The 21,168-nt window shown below is 25.0% G+C and overlaps 2 protein-coding genes and 1 long non-coding RNA gene across 3 annotated transcripts; 1 reads left to right on the top strand and 2 right to left on the bottom strand.

Annotated features, from left to right (window-relative positions):
- The first annotated feature begins 599 nt into the window (after nt 1–599).
- Nucleotides 600–3,237, top strand: LOC120425639 (uncharacterized). The gene is made up of 4 exons (XR_005606565.2): nt 600–758; nt 888–1,078; nt 1,509–1,649; nt 1,711–3,237. It is a non-coding gene; the product is annotated as an uncharacterized LOC120425639 (long non-coding RNA).
- A 1,602-nt stretch (nt 3,238–4,839) lies between these two features.
- On the bottom strand, nt 4,840–9,743 carry LOC120425642 (uncharacterized). The gene is made up of 3 exons (XM_039590226.2): nt 9,417–9,743; nt 9,004–9,095; nt 4,840–5,137 (listed from the first exon to the last, which is right to left on the bottom strand). The coding sequence occupies exons 1-3, from the start codon at nt 9,680–9,682 to the stop codon at nt 5,106–5,108; spliced, it is 390 nt and encodes a 129-aa protein (XP_039446160.1). The 5' UTR covers nt 9,683–9,743; the 3' UTR covers nt 4,840–5,105.
- A 3,863-nt stretch (nt 9,744–13,606) lies between these two features.
- On the bottom strand, nt 13,607–20,768 carry LOC120425641 (uncharacterized). The gene is made up of 3 exons (XM_039590225.2): nt 20,427–20,768; nt 20,014–20,105; nt 13,607–14,316 (listed from the first exon to the last, which is right to left on the bottom strand). Exons 1-3 carry the CDS (start codon nt 20,690–20,692, stop codon nt 14,249–14,251), a joined length of 426 nt encoding a protein of 141 aa, XP_039446159.1. The 5' UTR covers nt 20,693–20,768; the 3' UTR covers nt 13,607–14,248.
- Between the last annotated feature and the right edge of the window lie 400 nt (nt 20,769–21,168).

Genomic DNA, 21,168 nt, shown 5'->3' with positions numbered 1-21,168 from the left:
CATTTAAACATTTAAACATTTAAACATTTAAACATTTAAACATTTAAACATTTAAACATTTAAACATTTAAACATTTAAACAGTTAAACATTTAAACATTTAAACATTTAAACATTTAAACATTTAAACATTTAAACATTTAAACATTTAAACATTTAAACATTTAAACATTTAAACATTTAAACATTTAAACATTTAAACATTTAAACATTTAAACATTTAAACATTTAAACATTTAAACATTTAAACATTTAAACATTTAAACATTTAAACATTTACAATATAAACATTTAAAATATTAAAATATTAAAATATAAAAATATTAAAATTCTAAAAAACATTTAAACATTTAAACATTTAAACATTTTTGCTGACTAAAAAAGATAACAAATAAATCTCGCTCACTTTTGCAAAAGGTCCTATGTACATAAGAAACCCATGGCGCAATGTTTGTTTTGAAATCATCATAAAAAGGAAAGGATCATAAATAAAACGAACGAACCATGACATTAAAACTTTGCAGCCGACGCTCATGAAACGAACGCACCATGATACCGAATCTGTGCAGCCGACGCTCATGAAACGAACGCACTATGATTGAGCGAGCTGTCAACTTTTTCAATCGCACGCGTGTTCAATCCTGAATGTGTTGGCAGCAGTTTGCGTGCGCGTGTGCTTGTAAAAAACAACTTCCGGCGTCAAATCCGCCGGGGGACCGAACCAGAACAGCTCCAGGACGGCAGAATTTGAATATTTGGGTAAGTATTTTTTTATTCTTGAGATTTGGGAGGGGCGGAATTCCACCCGCAGCAGCAGCAGACATTTTTCATGGCCTGCTTGGACACCTTGCCTAAGTTATCTGCTTGTGTTTTTTCTCATTTTTACAGGGACTTCTTCCAATTTACGGGATTCAACGCTACGGACGGAGGCGCTCGATTGGGAAAAGGAGGCCCAGCGCCAGCTGCGGACTTTCCCGGCCGCCGTCAAGGTGTAGCCTTCTAGACGGAGCACAACACGCAAGGTGCTGAACGCGTTCCCGCGGTGTTGGTTGGATAGTTCTGCCGAGTGATGAACTCAGGTGAGTAGTTGCACATTTATTGCCGGATATTTTCCGGAAGAGATCCGGAAAAAAGAATTCGGCAACAACTTTGTACTGTTTTGACGTTTACGGAAAGTGCCGAAAAGTTTGGTTATGTCAATGCTTCCAAAAACAGTTGGAGGAGGGCAGAGCTACGGCCCAGTTAGTTCAATTAGAATTCTGAAACGGATTTCAATTCGAATCGTTATCATTCAGTGTCTGAATCGATTGTTGCGTATGGAACAGAATTCGTAACGAAAAATTAAAAGTGAGAATGTGCGCGATACGATTCGAATCGAAACTGATTGTGGGGGTGGCAATTAGCTTCGCAGCACCATCAAACTCTAGAAATATTTTCCGTGACCTGCTTGAAAATAAATCATTTTTTGTTGTTTCGGCTAACTATTTTTTTTCTTTTTCTCTTTTGCAGGGACTTACTCGATCCTGTATTAGGTGTGAGCCAAGTAATGCTGCAGGGGAGTTTCAGTTCGGCCGCAATCATTCGAAGACAGAGGAACACCATCGCCCATGGGTCACTTGATCACCAATAGAACACACCCAGCACAAACAGGTAAGCAGGAACAGGGGAAAACAAAACTCGAAGTATTTACAGTAACTGTTCAATTCCGCAGGCTGCTTGTTTGAATCACCGAATCGATCTGGCGTTTGCTGGCGGTGCGCTACTACAGATGCAGAAGGAGTGCGAAAAGGGTAGAAGGAGTTCGTGTGAAGATTCAGCATGCAAAAGGTCAAAATCAACCGTGAGCGAACGTGGCATCTTCAGCGACGGGGGAAGGATTGCCGTGGCGGAGGAAAATTTAAGAAACCATGATTTGTCACACACACACACACACACACACACACAAACGTACACAGCTTTCTGGGCCAGCAAAAAAAGTACAGTATAATTTAGTGAAGAGAAAAAAATAAATAAAATGAAAATACAATGGAACATACTGTAGTTATTATTTATTTCATTGTCCGAATATAGTTTTTACAGTACCATTTAGTAGGGAAAAAACCATGAAGAACTGTAGATTGACCGTGCAATCCATTGTAATGCTTGCTGTTTTTATTATTAATGTATGATGTTTTCTATAGTCAGGACGAGTTTTTGGATGAAAAATGCAACATTAGATTAACAGTAAAATGTGTCGTATTTGGAAAAAAAAAGTATGGAAAAATTTCGAAATTTTTATGGTACCGGTGCATAACAACCCCCCTTTTTTATGGTAAAATCCCAAAATACGACGCAAATTATCTTAAAAAACGATGCTGTCTACTGTTAAAACACTGTCAAAATGACAATATATTTTATCGTTTTGTAACGTTAAAATTTACTGTAAGTTCATCAGAAATCTTTATGCGGGTATCTATTCGTCATACGATTAGGATGGTTCGAAACAGCTATTGTTAGAACATAATAGTACTGTAGCTGGTATGATAAAAGTTATGATACTCGGTATGATTTAGTCAAAGAAACCTAAGCGGAAAATTTCCTAAATTTCCTAAGTCCTAATAATTGAAACAATTGCACAACAATTGATGGTACGATATAATTATTCCTCATATGTTTGGTATTATTTCAAACAGTTTTTGTATGATTGAGCCAAAAATGAATTTTAGCGAAAATTTTCTTAAGTCCCAATGATTCTAACAATTGTTCAACAATTCATGGAGAAATATAACTTTTCGCCATATGGTAAGGATTTTTCGGAACAGCTATTGTTAAAACATAAGGGTACCATAGCCGACGTAGTATTTCCAACTTGAAGTTCAGCGAAAAACTCTTAAGTCCCAATAATCCAAACAATTGAACAACAATTCATGGAACGATATAATTGTTCGCCAAACCCTTAGGATTATTTGAAACAGGAATTGTATGATTGAGCCAAATGAACTACAGCAAAAAAAAAATCTTAAGTCCGAATAATTCAGATAATATTTTAACAATTCATGGAACGATATACCTGAATTATGGCGAAAATTTTCCTAAGTCCCAACAATTCAAACCATTGTTCAACAATTCATGGAACGATATACCTGAATTATGGCGAAAATTTTCCTAAGTCCCAACAATTCAAACCATTGTTCAACATTTCATGGAATGATATACCTGAACTTCAGCGAAAATTTTCCTAAGTCCCAACAATTCAAACCATTGTTCAACAATTCATGGAACGATATACCTGAATTATGGCGAAAATTTTCCTAAGTCCCAACAATTCAAACCATTGTTCAACATTTCATGGAATGATATACCTGAACTTCAGCGAAAATTTTCCTAAGTCCCAACAATTCAAACCATTGTTCAACAATTCATGGAACGATATACCTGAATTATGGCGAAAATTTTCCTAAGTCCCAACAATTCAAACCATTGTTCAACATTTCATGGAATGATATACCTGAACTTCAGCGAAAATTTTCCTAAGTCCCAACAATTCAAACCATTGTTCAACAATTCATGGAACGATATACCTGAATTATGGCGAAAATTTTCCTAAGTCCCAACAATTCAAACCATTGTTCAACATTTCATGGAATGATATACCTGAACTTCAGCGAAAATTTTCCTAAGTCCCAACAATTCAAACCATTGTTCAACAATTCATGGAACGATATACCTGTTTGCCATATAGTTCGTATATAAAGCTAATTTATTTTCGTGATAATATTTATAAGTCCAAATAATTTAAACAATTGATTGACCATTATCAGAACGATAACTGTTCGGTCTATAATTTATTTGTATGGTTCTACCATACATGTTACGATATATTTACGATAAATTTTGAGGCCACATTTCATAATAAAATGCATTTTAAACCGCCAAACGTTATGTAACTGAGATAGCTCAATTAGATAAGGCGGCAGCACCATGGAAGAATCAACAGGAGACATCATCATCAAGCGGTAACAAATCCCGGACATTACAAAAAAAAAACGCTAACCATTAATAATCATATACTTTCCATTCCCGTTAAATCCACAGTTCCCAAAACATTTGTAAAGTTTATTTTTTGGCTCCTCCCTTTTCAAATGGTGTCGGTAAGTGTCGGTAAAGCAGTTCACCATTTAAAATCATATTTTATTAATTTGTGGTACGGTTCACATAAAATGAGAATTGAACAGTACAGGGTAGGGTACAACTATGATCCACGAAAAAAATCCCTTGTAAAAATGTATTGTAACATAACCTAACGACCTATTTAATAAATTGTAGGATTGTTTGGGGAATGGAAAATGTACGGTTGCACCCTATTTGGTGTATTATCAAGATCATTTAGGAAAAATCATTCGACAAATGGCGACTGTATGGTTGTTGACTATGCGGGATATCCCGCATAAAGTTTTACTATAAACCTACAGTAGATTTTATGGTTATCACACGATAAATTCTATGGTTATTTTTACCATGATTCTACAGTAGCCTTTATGTTTTTTCACCATAGAATATATCCTATTTCGGGAATTTACTATAAAAAAGGGGTATTGTTAGGCACAGTCACCATAAAAATTTCGACTTTTCCCCATACAAAAAAAAACCAAAAACTATACATTCTATCGTATTTTCATTGATGCCTTTTCCGTCCAAAAAATTACCCTGACCATAGAAAACATCATACATTTATAATAAAAACAGTAACCATTACAATGGTTTGCACAGTAAATTCACAGTTCTTCATGGATTTTTCCATACTAAATAGTACGGTTTAAACTATATTCGTACATTGAAATAAATAATAACTACAGTATGATTCATTGTATTTGCATTGTATTTATTGTTTTCTCTCCACTAAATTGTACTGTAAAACATATATTTATACATTAAAATTAATGGTCAATATGGTAAGTTTTATTGTATTTTTATAGTTTTTTTCGTAGATTTAAAAAAATTAGTACTTTTTTTCCGCGTCGTTTTCTTTTAATATTCTGCTTCAATCCGAACTTTCTGACGTTGTTCGAAATGTTTGTAGCCGGTGCCGGAACTACTGCTTCGTACTTGGGATGAACTCTCGCGTATTTATGAAGCACAATCCTCAGTGGAATAGGCCCCTGTAAAAGAGAAACACACTAAATTAGACATAGGGAATATTTTCATATGTTTGTTTCGGTACAAATGCTATTAAATTAGCTGTTACTAAAATTCTAAAATTCTAAAATTCTAAAATTCTAAAATTCTAAAATTCTAAAATTCTAAAATTCTAAAATTCTAAAATTCTAAAATTCTAAAATTCTAAAATTCTAAAATTCTAAAATTCTAAAATTCTAAAATTCTAAAATTCTAAAATTCTAAAATTCTAATATTCTAAAATTCTAAAATTCTAAAATTCTAAAATTCTAAAATTCTAAAATTCTAAAATTCTAAAATTCTAAAATTCTAAAATTCTAAAATTCTAAAATTCTAAAATTCTAAAATTCTAAAATTCTAAAATTCTAAAATTCTAAAATTCTAAAATTCTAAAATTCTAAAATTCTAAAATTCTAAAATTCTAAAATTCTAAAATTCTAAAATTCTAAAATTCTAAAATTCTAAAATTCTAAAATTCTAAAATTCTAAAATTCTAAAATTCTAAAATTCTAAAATTCTAAAATTCTAAAATTCTAAAATTCTAAAATTCTAAAATTCTAAAATTCTAAAATTCTAAAATTCTAAAATTCTAAAATTCTAAAATTCTAAAATTCTAAAATTCTAAAATTCTAAAATTCTAAAATTCTAAAATTCTAAAATTCTAAAATTCTAAAATTCTAAAATTCTAAAATTCTAAAATTCTAAAATTCTAAAATTCTAAAATTCTAAAATTCTAAAATTCTAAAATTCTAAAATTCTAAAATTCTAAAATTCTAAAATTCTAAAATTCTAAAATTCTAAAATTCTAAAATTCTAAAATTCTAAAATTCTAAAATTCTAAAATTCTAAAATTCTAAAATTCTAAAATTCTAAAATTCTAAAATTCTAAAATTCTAAAATTCTAAAATTCTAAAATTCTAAAATTCTAAAATTCTAAAATTCTAAAATTCTAAAATTCTAAAATTCTAAAATTCTAAAATTCTAAAATTCTAAAATTCTAAAATTCTAAAATTCTAAAATTCTAAAATTCTAAAATTCTAAAATTCTAAAATTCTAAAATTCTAAAATTCTAAAATTCTAAAATTCTAAAATTCTAAAATTCTAAAATTCTAAAATTCTAAAATTCTAAAATTCTAAAATTCTAAAATTCTAAAATTCTAAAATTCTAAAATTCTAAAATTCTAAAATTCTAAAATTCTAAAATTCTAAATTTCTAAAATTCTAAAATTCTAAAATTACTAAATTCTCAATCTCAATTTCCTAATTTCTTTATTTCCTAATTTCTTAATATCCTGATTTCCTAATTTTCTTATTTTCTAATTTCCTAATTTTCTAATTTTCTAAATTTATAATTTTCTAATTTTCTAATTTTCTAATTTTCTTATTTTCCAATTTTCTAATTTTCTAATTTTCTAATTTTCTAATTTTCTAATTTTCTAATGTTCTTATTTTTTAATTTTCTAATTTTCTAATTTTCTAATTTCCTAATTTCATAATTTCCTAATTGGCTGAATTCCTAACTTCCTAATTTCCTAATTTACTAATTTCCTGATTTCCTAATTTCCAAATTTCCTAATTTCCTTATTCCCTAATTTTCTAATTTTGTTATTTCTTAATTTCTAAATTTCTTAATTTCTAAATTTCTAAATTTCTTAATTTATTAATTTTCTAATTTCCGAGTATCCGAATTTCCTAATTTTGTAATTTTTTAAATGTTAAATTTTTTAATTTCTTAATTTCCCAATTTCCTAATTTCCAAATTTCCAAATTTCCTTATTTTCTAATTTCCTATTTTCTTATTTCTAAATTTCCTAATTTCCGAATTTACGAATTTTTCTTATTTCCGAATTTCCGAACTTCCTAATATCCTAATTTCCTAATTTCCTAATTTCCTAATTTCCTTATTTCCTAATTTCCTAATTGCCCAAATTCCTAATTTCCTAATTTCCTTATTTCCTAATTTCCTAATTGCCCAATTTCCTAATTTCCTAATTTCCTAATTTTCTAATTTCCTTATTTCCTAATTTCCTAATTGCCCAATTTCCTAATTTCCTTATTTCCTAATTTCCTAATTGCCCAATTTCCTAATTTCCTAATTTTCTAATTTCCTAATCTCCTAATTTCCTAATTTCCTAATTTCCTAATTTCCTAATTTCCTAATTTTCTTATTTTCTAATTTTCTAATTTTCTAATTTCTAAATTTCCTAATTTCCTAATTTCCGAATTTCCTAATTGCCTAATTTCCAAATTTCCTAATTTCCTGATTTCCTGATTTCCTCATTTCCTAATTTCCTAATTTTCTTATTTCCTAATTTCCTTATTTCCTAATTTCCTAATTGCCCAATTTCCTAATTTCCTTATTGCCCAATTTCCTAATTTCCTAATTGCCTAATTTCCTTATTTCCTAATTTCCTAATTTCCTAATTTCCTAATTTCCTAATTATCTAATTTCCTAATTTCCTAATCTCCTTATTTCCTAATTTCCTAATCTCCTAATTTCCTAATCTCCAAATTTCCTAATTTCCTAATTGCCTAATTTCCTAATTTCCTTATTTCCTAATTTCTTAATTTCCTTATTTCCTTATTTCCTAATTTCCTAATTTCCTAATTGCCTTATTTCCTAATTTCCTAATTTCCGAATTTCTGAATTTCCTAATATCCGGATTTCCTAATTGCCTAATTTCCAAATTTCCTGATATCCTAATTTCCTAATTTCCTAATTTCCTGATTTCCTAATTTCATAATTTCCTAATTTCCGAATTTCCTAATTCCCTAATTTCTTAATTTCCTAATTTCCTTATTTCCTAATCTCCTAATTTCCTAATTCCCTAATTTCCTAATTTCCTAATTGCCTAATTTCCTAATTTCCTTATTTCCTAATTTCTTAATTTTCTTTATTTCCTTATTTCCTAATTTCCTAATTTCCTAATTTCCTAATTTCCTAATTGCCTTATTTCCTAATTTCCTAATTTCCGAATTTCTGAATTTCCTAATATCCGAATTTCCTAATTGCCTTATTTCCAAATTTCCTAATTTCCTGATTTCCTAATTTCCTAATTTCCTAATTTCCTGATTTCCTAATTTCCTAACTTCCTAATTCCCTAATTTCCTAATTTCCTAATTTCCGAATTTTCGAATTTCCGAATTTCCTAATTTCCGAATTTCCTTATTTCCGAATTTCCGAATTTCCGAATTTCCTAATTTCCTAATTTCTTAATTTCTTAATTTCCTAATTTCCTAATTTCCTTATTTCCTAATTTCCTAATTTCCTAATTTCCTAATTGCCCAATTTCCTAATTTCCTAATTTCCTAATTTGCTAATTTCTTAATTTCCTAATTTCCTAATTTCCTAATTTCCTAATTTCCTAATTTCCTAATCTCTTAATTTCCTTATTTCCTAATTTCTTAATTTCCTAATTTCCTGATTTCCTAATTTCCTAATTTCCTAATTTCCTAATTTCCTAATTGCCCAATTTCCTAATTTCCTAATTTCCTAATTCGCTAATTTCTTAATTTCCTAATTTCCTAATTTCCTAATATCCTAATTGCCTAATTTCCATCCAAGATTCAGCATTTTGAGATTCGGTCTGATGAGCAGCTCTATATGTTTTCATTAAATACAAAATTATATAAACATTTGTAATTATCAGTGGCATTCAAATTTGCAAATTCTATTATTTTATTTATTCATCAAAACAAATTTAACACAGGCACCGTGTCAATAAACGTCAAACGCTACTTTCTGTTTCTGTTAATTTTCAGTTGCGTACCACTCAACAAAATTCTTTTCGTGACCTTTTCCTTGACCGTTGTTTGGACGTTCACCGTTGAGCATCAACACACAACTTACCTAACGATTTTCGCCTCCAGACGAAACGACCATCCTGAACAAATCCGGCCGGAAGTGTCCGCAGCAGGCGCCGGGCCTGGTAGAAGAAGTCCCTGTAAAAAAAGAGGAACACACACAGTTTGTTCAGACCATTGCTCTCGCAAACTTGACCTTGACCATTCTCTTTTGAACATAACCAAACTTGTCCGTACCCTCAGCAAACTTCAAATCAAAACAAATTGCTGCCGGATCTTTCTCCGGATCTCTCCCGTAAAAGATCCGGCAACAATTTTGTTGCCTTGAAGTTTGCGGAGAGTACCAAAAAAGGTAAACAAATCACTTTGTGCATCAACCAATAGCTTGGGAAATTTGCCTGCTGCTGTTGCGGGTGCGATTCCGCCCTCTCCAAGTTCAACAAAACTCTTTATACTCACCCAAATATGAAAAAGTTCCGCCATCCCAGAGCCGTTCCGGTTCGGTCACCCGGCAAATTTGTCCAAGACCGTGTTGGACAAACGCCGGATGTTGCCTTTTTCACGAGCACACGCGATTTCACTAACACTTTTTCGATTAAACAGCAGCTAAACCTCGGGCCAAACATAATCGACACAAACAGGATCGAACACGCGAACGATTGAAAACAAATGAGAGCTCGCCATGGTACGTTCATTAGGGGAGCGTCGCCCAGTTTAGGTGTCATGGTGAGTTCGTTAGGGGAGCGTCGCCCAATTTAGTTGTCATGGTGTGTTCGTTTTGTGATCTTTAATATTTTTTGCCGTTTCAATTATTGAATAAAAATGTTTAAATGTTTAAATTTTTAAATGTTTAAATGTTTAAATGTTTAAATGTTTAAATGTTTAAATGTTTAAATGTTTAAATGTTTAAATGTTTAAATGTTTAAATGTTTAAATGTTTAAATGTTTAAATGTTTAAATGTTTAAATGTTTAAATGTTTAAATGTTTAAATGTTTAAATGTTTAAATGTTTAAATGTTTAAATGTTTAAATGTTTAAATGTTTAAATGTTTAAATGTTTAAATGTTTAAATGTTTAAATGTTTAAATGTTTAAATGTTTAAATGTTTAAATGTTTAAATGTTTAAATGTTTAAATGTTTAAATGTTTAAATGTTTAAATGTTTAAATGTTTAAATGTTTAAATGTTTAAATGTTTAAATGTTTAAATGTTTAAATGTTTAAATGTTTAAATGTTTAAATGTTTAAATGTTTAAATGTTTAAATGTTTAAATGTTTAAATGATTATATGTTTAAATGTTTAAATGTTTAAATGTTTAAATGTTTAAATGTTTAAATGTTTAAATGTTTAAATGTTTAAATGTTTAAATGTTTAAATGTTTAAATGTTTAAATGTTTAAATGTTTAAATGTTTAAATGTTTAAATGTTTAAATGTTTAAATGTTTAAATGTTTAAATGTTTAAATGTTTCAATGTTTAAATGTTTAAATGTTTAAATGTTTAAATGTTTGAATGTTTAAATTTTTTAATGTTTAAATGTTTAAACATTTCAGTAAAATGGGCATTCGGGTAAATGACATTCGGGGATATGGAATTTGCGGGAGAATGATTTTCGGGGTACACTCAAACCCCGATGGTTTGACACTAACTGTTGTCAAACAAACGGGGTCACTTTTTAGTTTGACACCCCTTTTACACGGATTTCACACACACTACCAAACGCTTGTTTTGATAGTGTTCGTGAGCGCCGTGTAAAATTGACAGTTCGTCACTTTTTAGTTTGACTTTGACCAACCAACGGGGTACAAACTAAAAAAGTGTCAAACGAAAAAGTGACCAACCACCGGGGGTTGAGTGTAGTGGAATTTTCGGGGAAATGATTAATCGGGGATATGGGATTAGTGAAAGTGGGATTTGGGGATTTGGGTTAAAGCCTTAATATTTTAATATTTTAATATTTTAATATTTTAATATTTTAATATTTTAATATTTTAATATTTTAATATTTTAATATTTTAATATTTTAATATTTTAATATTTTAATATTTTAATATTTTAATATTTTAATATTTTAATATTTTAATATTTTAATATTTTAATATTTTAATATTTTAATATTTTAATATTTTAATATTTTAATATTTTAATATTTTAATATTTTAATATTTTAATATTTTAATGTTTTAATATTTTAATATTTTATTATTTTAATATTTTAATATTTTAATATTTTAATATTTTAATATTTTAATATTTTAATATTTTAATATTTTAATATTTTAATATTTTAATATTTTAATATTTTAATATTTTAATATTTTAATATTTTAATATTTTAATATTTTAATATTTTAATATTTTAATATTTTAATATTTTAATATTTTAATATTTTAATATTTCAATATTTTAATATTTTAATATTTTAATATTTTAATATTTTAATATTTTAATATTTTAATATTTTAATATTTTAATATTTTAATATTTTAATATTTTAATATTTTAATATTTTAATATTTTAATATTTTAATATTTTAATATTTTAATATTTTAATATTTTAATATTTTAATATTTTAATATTTTAATATTTTAATATTTTAATATTTTAATATTTTAATATTTTAATATTTTAATATTTTAATATTTTAATATTTTAATATTTTAATATTTTAATATTTTAATATTTTAATATTTTAATATTTTAATATTTTAATATTTTAATATTTTAATATTTTAATATTTTAATATTTTAATATTTTAATATTTTAATATTTTAATATTTTAATATTTTAATATTTTAATATTTTAATATTTTAATATTTTAATATTTTAATATTTTAATATTTTAATATTTTAATATTTTAATATTTTAATATTTTAATATTTTAATATTTTAATATTTTAATATTTTAATATTTTAATATTTTAATATTTTAATATTTTAATTTTTTAATATTTTAATATTTTAATATTTTAATATTTTAATATTTTAATATTTTAATATTTTAATATTTTAATATTTTAATATTTTAATATTTTAATATTTTAATATTTTAATATTTTAATATTTTAATATTTTAATATTTTAATATTTTAATATTTTAATATTTTAATATTTTAATATTTTAATATTTTAATATTTTAATATTTTAATATTTTAATATTATAATATTTTAATATTTTAATATTTTAATATTTTAATATTTTAATATTTTAATATTTTAATATTTTAATATTTTAATATTTTAATATTTTAATATTTTAATATTTTAATATTTTAATATTTTAATATTTTAATATTTTAATATTTTAATATTTTAATATTTTAATATTTGAATATTTTAATATTTGAATATTTTAATATTTTAATATTTTAATATTTGAATATTTTAATATTTGAATATTTTAATATTTTAATATTTTAATATTTTAATATATTAATATTTTAATATTTTAATATTTTAATATTTTAATATTTTAATATTTTAATATTTTAATATTTTAATATTTTAATATTTTAATATTTTAATATTTTAATATTTTAATATTTTAATATTTTAATATTTTAATATTTTAATATTTTAATATTTTAATATTTTAATATTTTAATATTTTAATATTTTGATATTTTAATATTTTAATATTTTAATATTTTAATATTTTAATATTTTAATATTTTAATATTTTAATATTTTAATATTTTAATATTTTAATATTTTAATATTTTAATATTTCAATATTTTAATATTTTAATATTTTAATATTTTAATATTTTAATATTTTAATATTTTAATATTTTAATATTTTAATATTTTAATATTTTAATATTTTAATATTTTAATATTTTAATATTTTAATAATTTAATATTTTAATATTTTAATATTTTAATATTTTAATATTTTAATATTTTAATATTTTAATATTTTAATATTTTAATATTTTAATATTTTAATATTTTAATATTTTAATATTTTAATATTTTAATATTTTAATATTTTAATATTTTAATATTTTAATATTTTAATATTTTAATATTTTAATATCTTAATATTTTAATATTTTAATATTTTAATATTTTAATATTTTAATATTTTAATATTTTAATATTTTAATATTTTAATATTTTAATATTTTAATATTTTAATATTTTAATATTTTAATATTTTAATATTTTAATATTTGAATATTTGAATATTTTAATATTTGAATATTTTAATATTTTAATATTTTAATATTTTAATATTTTAATATTTGAATATTTTAATATTTTAATATTTTAATATTTTAATATATTAATATTTTAATATTTTAATATTTTAATATTTTAATATTTTAATATTTTAATATTTTTATATTTTCAATACTTTTATTACATGATTCGCATTATTTAAAAAAATCGTTCAAAAAAAGTTCACACTATGCAACTATAACATTACAATGAAACTTACTGTAACAAAAAATTGGAAAAAAATGCGTTATGAGATTTCCAATAACAAAACCATAATATTTGCTGTATTCATGAAATGTATATCGTATATGTATACGTCATTCCAATGAAGTTAAAAAAAATCAACCATAAACTTACCATAAATATTATAATATCTATTGTAACTTCATGGTTTTGACAATACAAATCATCATATCCCGCATAAAGTTTTACTATAAATCAACAGTAGATTTTATGGTTATCACACGATAAATTCTATGGTTATTTTTACCATGATTCTACAGTAGCCTTTATGTTTTTTCACCATAGAATATATCTTATTTTGGGAATTTACTATAAAAAAGGGGTATTGTTAGGCACAGTCACCATAAAAATTTCGACTTTTCCCCATACAAAAAAAAACCAAATACTATACATTCTACCGTATTTTCATTGATGCCTTTTCCGTCCAAAAAATTACCCTGACCATAGAAAACATCATACATTTATAATAAAAACAGTAACCACTACAATGGTTTGCACAGTAAATTCACAGTTCTTCATGGATTTTTCCTTACTAAATAGTACGGTTTAAACTATATTCGTACATTGAAATAAATAATAACTACAGTATGATTCATAGTATTTTCATTGTATTTATTTTTTTCTCTCCACTAAATTGTACTGTAAAACATATATTTATACATTGAAATTAATGATCAATATGGTGAGTTTTATTGTATTTTTATAGTTTCCTTTAATTTCACTTAGTTTAGCACTTTTTTCCCGTGTCGTTTTCTTTTGTTATTCCGCTTCAATCCGTACTGCTTGAAATTATTCGGAATGTCCGTAGCCGGTGCCGGATCAACTGCTTCGTAATTGGGATAGACATTCACGTAATCTAGAAGCACAATCCTTAGTGAAATTAGCCCCTGTAGAAGAGAAAAACACTGAATTAGACATAAGGAAAATTTACATATGTTTGGCATGTTAAGGATCCGGTTCATTTTCTATTAAATTAGCTGTTCTTAAATTCTGAAATTTAGATATTCTAAATTCCTAAATTCCTTAATTCCTAAATTCCCAAATTCCTAAATTCCAAAATTCCTAATTTCCTAAATTCCAAACTTCATAATTTCCTAATTTCTTTAACTCCTATATTCTTAAATTCCTAATTCCCTAAATTCATAAATTCATAAATTCCAGAATTCCTATATTCCTGAATTCCCAAATTCACAAATCCCTTAATTCCTAAATTCCTAAATCCTGAAATTTTGGAATTCTTAAATTCCTAAATTCCTTAATTCCTAAATTCCCAAATTCCTAAATTCCAAAATTCCTAACTTCATAATTTCCTAATTTCCTTAACTCCTATATTCTTAAATTCCTAATTCCCTAAATTCATAAATTCCAGAATTCCTAAAATGCAATATTCCTGAATTCCCAAATTCACAAATCCCTAAATTCCAAATTTCCTAAATTCCTGAATTTTTAAATTCCTATATTCCTAAATTCCTAATTTCATAAGTTCATAATTTCATAATTTCCTATATACCTAAATTCCTAAATTCCTAAGGAATTTAGGAATCTAAATTCCAAAATAAAATAAAAAATCCTTAATTCCTAAATTAAAAAATTTCTAAATTCCTAGATTACTAAATTCCTCAATATCTCAATTCCTAAACTACTAAATTCCTAACTTCATAATTTCATAAATTCCTATAATCCTAAATTCCTCAAATTCCAAAATTCTTAAATTTCTTAATTCCTGAATTCCTAAATTCCCTAATTCCCAAATTCCCAAATTCCTAAGTTCCAAAATTTCCAAAATCCAAAATTCAAAAACTCCTAAATTCCTAAAATCCAAAATTCCAAAATTGCAAAATTCAAAAATTCCTAAATTCTTTAATTTCTAAATTTCTAACTTTCTAAATTTCTAAATTTAAATATCTAAATTTCTAAATTCTAAATTTTACAAATGCTATTAAATTAGCTGTTACTAAAATTCTAAAATTCTAAAATTCTAAAATTCTAAAATTCTAAAATTCTAAAATTCTAAAATTCTAAAATTCTAAAATTCTAAAATTCTAAAATTCTAAAATTCTAAAATTCTAATATTCTAAAATTCTAAAATTCTAAAATTCTAAAATTCTAAAATTCTAAAATTCTAAAATTCTAAAATTCTAAAATTCTAAAATTCTAAAATTCTAAAATTCTAAAATTCTAAAATTCTAAAATTCTAAAATTCTAAAATTCTAAAATTCTAAAATTCTAAAATTCTAAAATTCTAAAATTCTAAAATTCTAAAATTCTAAAATTCTAAAATTCTAAAATTCTAAAATTCTAAAATTCTAAAATTCTAAAATTCTAAAATTCTAAAATTCTAAAATTCTAAAATTCTAAAATTCTAAAATTCTAAAATTCTAAAATTCTAAAATTCTAAAATTCTAAAATTCTAAAATTCTAAAATTCTAAAATTCTAAAATTCTAAAATTCTAAAATTCTAAAATTCTAAAATTCTAAAATTCTAAAATTCTAAAATTCTAAAATTCTAAAATTCTAAAATTCTAAAATTCTAAAATTCTAAAATTCTAAAATTCTAAAATTCTAAAATTCTAAAATTCTAAAATTCTAAAATTCTAAAATTCTAAAATTCTAAAATTCTAAAATTCTAAAATTCTAAAATTCTAAAATTCTAAAATTCTAAAATTCTAAAATTCTAAAATTCTAAAATTCTAAAATTCTAAAATTCTAAAATTCTAAAATTCTAAAATTCTAAAATTCTAAAATTCTAAAATTTTAAAATTTTAAAATTCTAAAATTCTAAAATTCTAAAATTCTAAAATTCTAAAATTCTAAAATTCTAAAATTCTAAAATTCTAAAATTCTAAAATTCTAAAATTCTAAAATTCTAAAATTCTAAAATTCTAAAATTCTAAAATTCTAAAATTCTAAAATTCTAAAATTCTAAAATTCTAAAATTCTAAAATTCTAAAATTCTAAAATTCTAAAATTCTAAAATTCTAAAATTCTAAAATTCTAAAATTCTAAAATTCTAAAATTCTAAAATTCTAAAATTCTAAAATTCTAAAATACTAAAATTCTAAAATTCTTAAATTCTTAAATTCTAAAATTCTAAAATTACTAAATTCTCAATCTCAATTTCCTAATTTCTTTATTTCCTAATTTCTTAATATCCTGATTTCCTAATTTTCTTATTTTCTAATTTCCTAATTTTCTAATTTTCTAAATTTATAATTTTCTAATTTTCTAATTTTCTTATTTTCCAATTTTCTAATTTTCTAATTTTCTTATTTTCTAATTTTCTAATTTTCTAATGTTCTTATTTTTTAATTTTCTAATTTTCTAATTTTCTAATTTCCTAATTTCATAATTTCCTAATTGGCTGAATTCCTAACTTCCTAATTTCCTAATTTACTAATTTCCTGATTTCCTAATTTCCAAATTTCCTAATTTCCTTATTCCCTAATTTTCTAATTTTGTTATTTCTTAATTTCTAAATTTCTTAATTTCTAAATTTCTAAATTTCTTAATTTATTAATTTTCTAATTTCCGAGTATCCGAATTTCCTAATTTTGTAATTTTTTAAATGTTAAATTTTTTAATTTCTTAATTTCCCAATTTCCTAATTTCCAAATTTCCAAATTTCCTTATTTTCTAATTTCCTATTTTCTTATTTCTAAATTTCCTAATTTCCGAATTTACGAATTTTTCTTATTTCCGAATTTCCGAACTTCCTAATATCCTAATTTCCTAATTTCCTAATTTCCTAATTTCCTTATTTCCTAATTTCCTAATTGCCCAAATTCCTAATTTCCTAATTTCCTTATTTCCTTATTTCCTAATTTCCTAATTGCCCAATTTCCTAATTTTCTAATTTCCTTATTTCCTAATTTCCTAATTGCCCAATTTCCTAATTTCCTTATTTCCCAATTTCCTAATTGCCCAATTTCCGAATTTCCTAATTTTCTAATTTCCTAATCTCCTAATTTCCTAATTTCCTAATTTCCTAATTTCCTAATTTCCTAATTTTCTTATTTTCTAATTTTCTAATTTTCTAATTTTCTAATTTCTAAATTTCCTAATTTCCTAATTTCCGAATTTCCTAATTGCCTAATTTCCAAATTTCCTAATTTCCTGATTTCCTGATTTCCTCATTTCCTAATTTCCTAATTTTCTTATTTCCTAATTTCCTTATTTCCTAATTTCCTAATTGCCCAATTTCCTAATTTCCTTATTGCCCAATTTCCTAATTTCCTAATTGCCTAATTTCCTTATTTCCTAATTTCCTAATTTCCTAATTTCCTAATTTCCTAATTATCTAATTTCCTAATTTCCTAATCTCCTTATTTCCTAATTTCCTAATCTCCTAATTTCCTAATCTCCAAATTTCCTAATTTCCTAATTGCCTAATTTCCTAATTTCCTTATTTCCTAATTTCTTAATTTCCTTATTTCCTTATTTCCTAATTTCCTAATTTCCTAATTGCCTTATTTCCTAATTTCCTAATTTCCGAATTTCTGAATTTCCTAATATCCGGATTTCCTAATTGCCTAATTTCCAAATTTCCTGATATCCTAATTTCCTAATTTCCTAATTTCCTGATTTCCTAATTTCATAATTTCCTAATTTCCGAATTTCCTAATTCCCTAATTTCTTAATTTCCTAATTTCCTTATTTCCTAATCTCCTAATTTCCTAATTCCCTAATTTCCTAATTTCCTAATTGCCTAATTTCCTAATTTCCTTATTTCCTAATTTCTTAATTTTCTTTATTTCCTTATTTCCTAATTTCCTAATTTCCTAATTTCCTAATTTCCTAATTGCCTTATTTCCTAATTTCCTAATTTCCGAATTTCTGAATTTCCTAATATCCGAATTTCCTAATTGCCTTATTTCCAAATTTCCTAATTTCCTGATTTCCTAATTTCCTAATTTCCTAATTTCCTGATTTCCTAATTTCCTAACTTCCTAATTCCCTAATTTCCTAATTTCCTAATTTCCGAATTTTCGAATTTCCGAATTTCCTAATTTCCGAATTTCCTTATTTCCGAATTTCCGAATTTCCGAATTTCCTAATTTCCTAATTTCTTAATTTCTTAATTTCCTAATTTCCTAATTTCCTAATATCCGAATTTCCTAATTGCCTTATTTCCAAATTTCCTAATTTCCTGATTTCCTAATTTCCTAATTTCCTAATTTCCTGATTTCCTAATTTCCTAACTTCCTAATTCCCTAATTTCCTAATTTCCTAATTTCCGAATTTTCGAATTTCCGAATTTCCTAATTTCCGAATTTCCTTATTTCCTAATTTCTTAATTTCCTTATTTCCTTATTTCCTAATTTCCTAATTTCCTAATTGCCTTATTTCCTAATTTCCTAATTTCCGAATTTCTGAATTTCCTAATATCCGGATTTCCTAATTGCCTAATTTCCAAATTTCCTGATATCCTAATTTCCTAATTTCCTAATTTCCTGATTTCCTAATTTCATAATTTCCTAATTTCCGAATTTCCTAATTCCCTAATTTCTTAATTTCCTAATTTCCTAATTTCCTAATCTCCTAATTTCCTAATTCCCTAATTTCCTAATTTCCTAATTGCCTAATTTCCTAATTTCCTAATTTCCTAATTTCCTAATTTCTTAATTTTCTTTATTTCCTTATTTCCTAATTTCCTAATTTCCTAATTTCCTAATTTCCTAATTGCCTTATTTCCTAATTTCCTAATTTCCGAATTTCTGAATTTCCTAATATCCGAATTTCCTAATTGCCTTATTTCCAAATTTCCTAATTTCCTGATTTCCTAATTTCCTAATTTCCTAATTTCCTGATTTCCTAATTTCCTAACTTCCTAATTCCCTAATTTCCTAATTTCCTAATTTCCGAATTTTCGAATTTCCGAATTTCCTAATTTCCGAATTTCCTTATTTCCGAATTTCCGAATTTCCGAATTTCCTAATTTCCTAATTTCTTAATTTCTTAATTTCCTAATTTCCTAATTTCCTTATTTCCTAATTTCCTAATTTCCTAATTTCCTAATTGCCCAATTTCCTAATTTCCTAATTTCCTAATTTCCTAATTTGCTAATTTCTTAATTTCCTAATTTCCTAATTTCCTAATTTCCTAATTTCCTAATTTCCCAATCTCTTAATTTCCTTATTTCCTAATTTCTTAATTTCCTAATTTCCTGATTTCCTAATTTCCTAATTTCCTAATTTCCTAATTGCCCAATTTCCTAATTTCCTAATTTCCTAATTCGCTAATTTCTTAATTTCCTAATTTCCTAATTTCCTAATATCCTAATTGCCTAATTTCCATCCAAGATTCAGCATTTTGAGATTCGGTCTGATGAGCAGCTCTATATGTTTTCATTAAATACAAAATTATATAAACATTTGTAATTATCAGTGGCATTCAAATTTGCAAATTCTATTATTTTATTTATTCATCAAAACAAATTTAACACAGGCACCGTGTCAATAAACGTCAAACGCTACTTTCTGTTTCTGTTATTTTTCAGTTGCGTACCACTCAACAAAATTCTTTTCGTGACCTTTTCCTTGACCGTTGTTTGGACGTTCACCGTTGAGCATCAACACACAACTTACCTAACGATTTTCGCCTCCAGACGAAACGACCATCCTGAACAAATCCGGCCGGAAGTGTCCGCAGCAGGCGCCGGGCCTGGTAGAAGAAGTCCCTGTAAAAAAAGAGGAACACACACAGTTTGTTCAGACCATTGCTCTCGCAAACTTGACCTTGACCATTCTCTTTTGAACATAACCAAACTTGTCCGTACCCTCAGCAAACTTCAAATCAAAACAAATTGCTGCCGGATCTTTCTCCGGATCTCTCCCGTAAAAGATCCGGCAACAATTTTGTTGCCTTGAAGTTTGCGGAGAGTACCAAAAAAGGTAAACAAATCACTTTGTGCATCAACCAATAGCTTGGGAAATTTGCCTGCTGCTGTTGCGGGTGCGATTCCGCCCTCTCCAAGTTCAACAAAACTCTTTATACTCACCCAAATATGAAAAAGTTCCGCCATCCCAGAGCCGTTCCGGTTCGGTCACCCGGCAAATTTGTCCAAGACCGTGTTGGACAAACGCCGGATGTTGCCTTTTTCACGAGCACACGCGATTTCACTAACACTTTTTCGATTAAACAGCAGCTAAACCTCGGGCCAAACATAATCGACACAAACAGGATCGAACACGCGAACGATTGAAAACAAATGAGAGCTCGCCATGGTACGTTCATTAGGGGAGCGTCGCCCAGTTTAGGTGTCATGGTGAGTTCGTTAGGGGAGCGTCGCCCAATTTAGTTGTCATGGTGTGTTCGTTTTGTGATCTTTAATATTTTTTGCCGTTTCAATTATTGAATAAAAATGTTTAAATGTTTAAATTTTTAAATGTTTAAATGTTTAAATGTTTAAATGTTTAAATGTTTAAATGTTTAAATGTTTAAATGTTTAAATGTTTAAATGTTTAAATGTTTAAATGTTTAAATGTTTAAATGTTTAAATGTTTAAATGTTTAAATGTTTAAATGTTTAAATGTTTAAATGTTTAAATGTTTAAATGTTTAAATGTTTAAATGTTTAAATGTTTAAATGTTTAAATGTTTAAATGTTTAAATGTTTAAATGTTTAAATGTTTAAATGTTTAAATTTTTAAATGTTTAAATGTTTAAATGTTTAAATGTTTAAATGTTTAAATGTTTAAATGTTTAAATGTTTAAATGTTTAAATGTTTAAATGTTTAAATG

Source organism: Culex pipiens, chromosome 1 (assembly GCF_016801865.2).
Source record: "Culex pipiens pallens isolate TS chromosome 1, TS_CPP_V2, whole genome shotgun sequence".
NCBI classification, from domain to species: domain Eukaryota; kingdom Metazoa; phylum Arthropoda; class Insecta; order Diptera; family Culicidae; genus Culex; species Culex pipiens.
Note: the sequence above shows the minus strand (reverse complement) of the source record. Positions and strands in the feature narration are given on the sequence as shown.

Bases quoted from the DNA above. Each gene is read 5' to 3' on its own strand.
- LOC120425642 (XM_039590226.2), bottom strand. From the start codon at position 9,682: ATGACACCTAAACTGGGCGACGCTCCCCTAATGAACGTACCATGGCGA. The intron at 9,096-9,416 runs GTGAGTATAAAG...CTTTTTTTACAG, and splicing joins CGGAACTTTTTCATATTTGG to GGACTTCTTCTACCAGGCCC. The intron at 5,138-9,003 runs GTAAGTTGTGTG...TCTCTTTTACAG, and splicing joins CTGGAGGCGAAAATCGTTAG to GGGCCTATTCCACTGAGGAT.
- LOC120425641 (XM_039590225.2), bottom strand. From the start codon at position 20,692: ATGACACCTAAACTGGGCGACGCTCCCCTAATGAACGTACCATGGCGA. The intron at 20,106-20,426 runs GTGAGTATAAAG...CTTTTTTTACAG, and splicing joins CGGAACTTTTTCATATTTGG to GGACTTCTTCTACCAGGCCC. The intron at 14,317-20,013 runs GTAAGTTGTGTG...TCTCTTCTACAG, and splicing joins CTGGAGGCGAAAATCGTTAG to GGGCTAATTTCACTAAGGAT.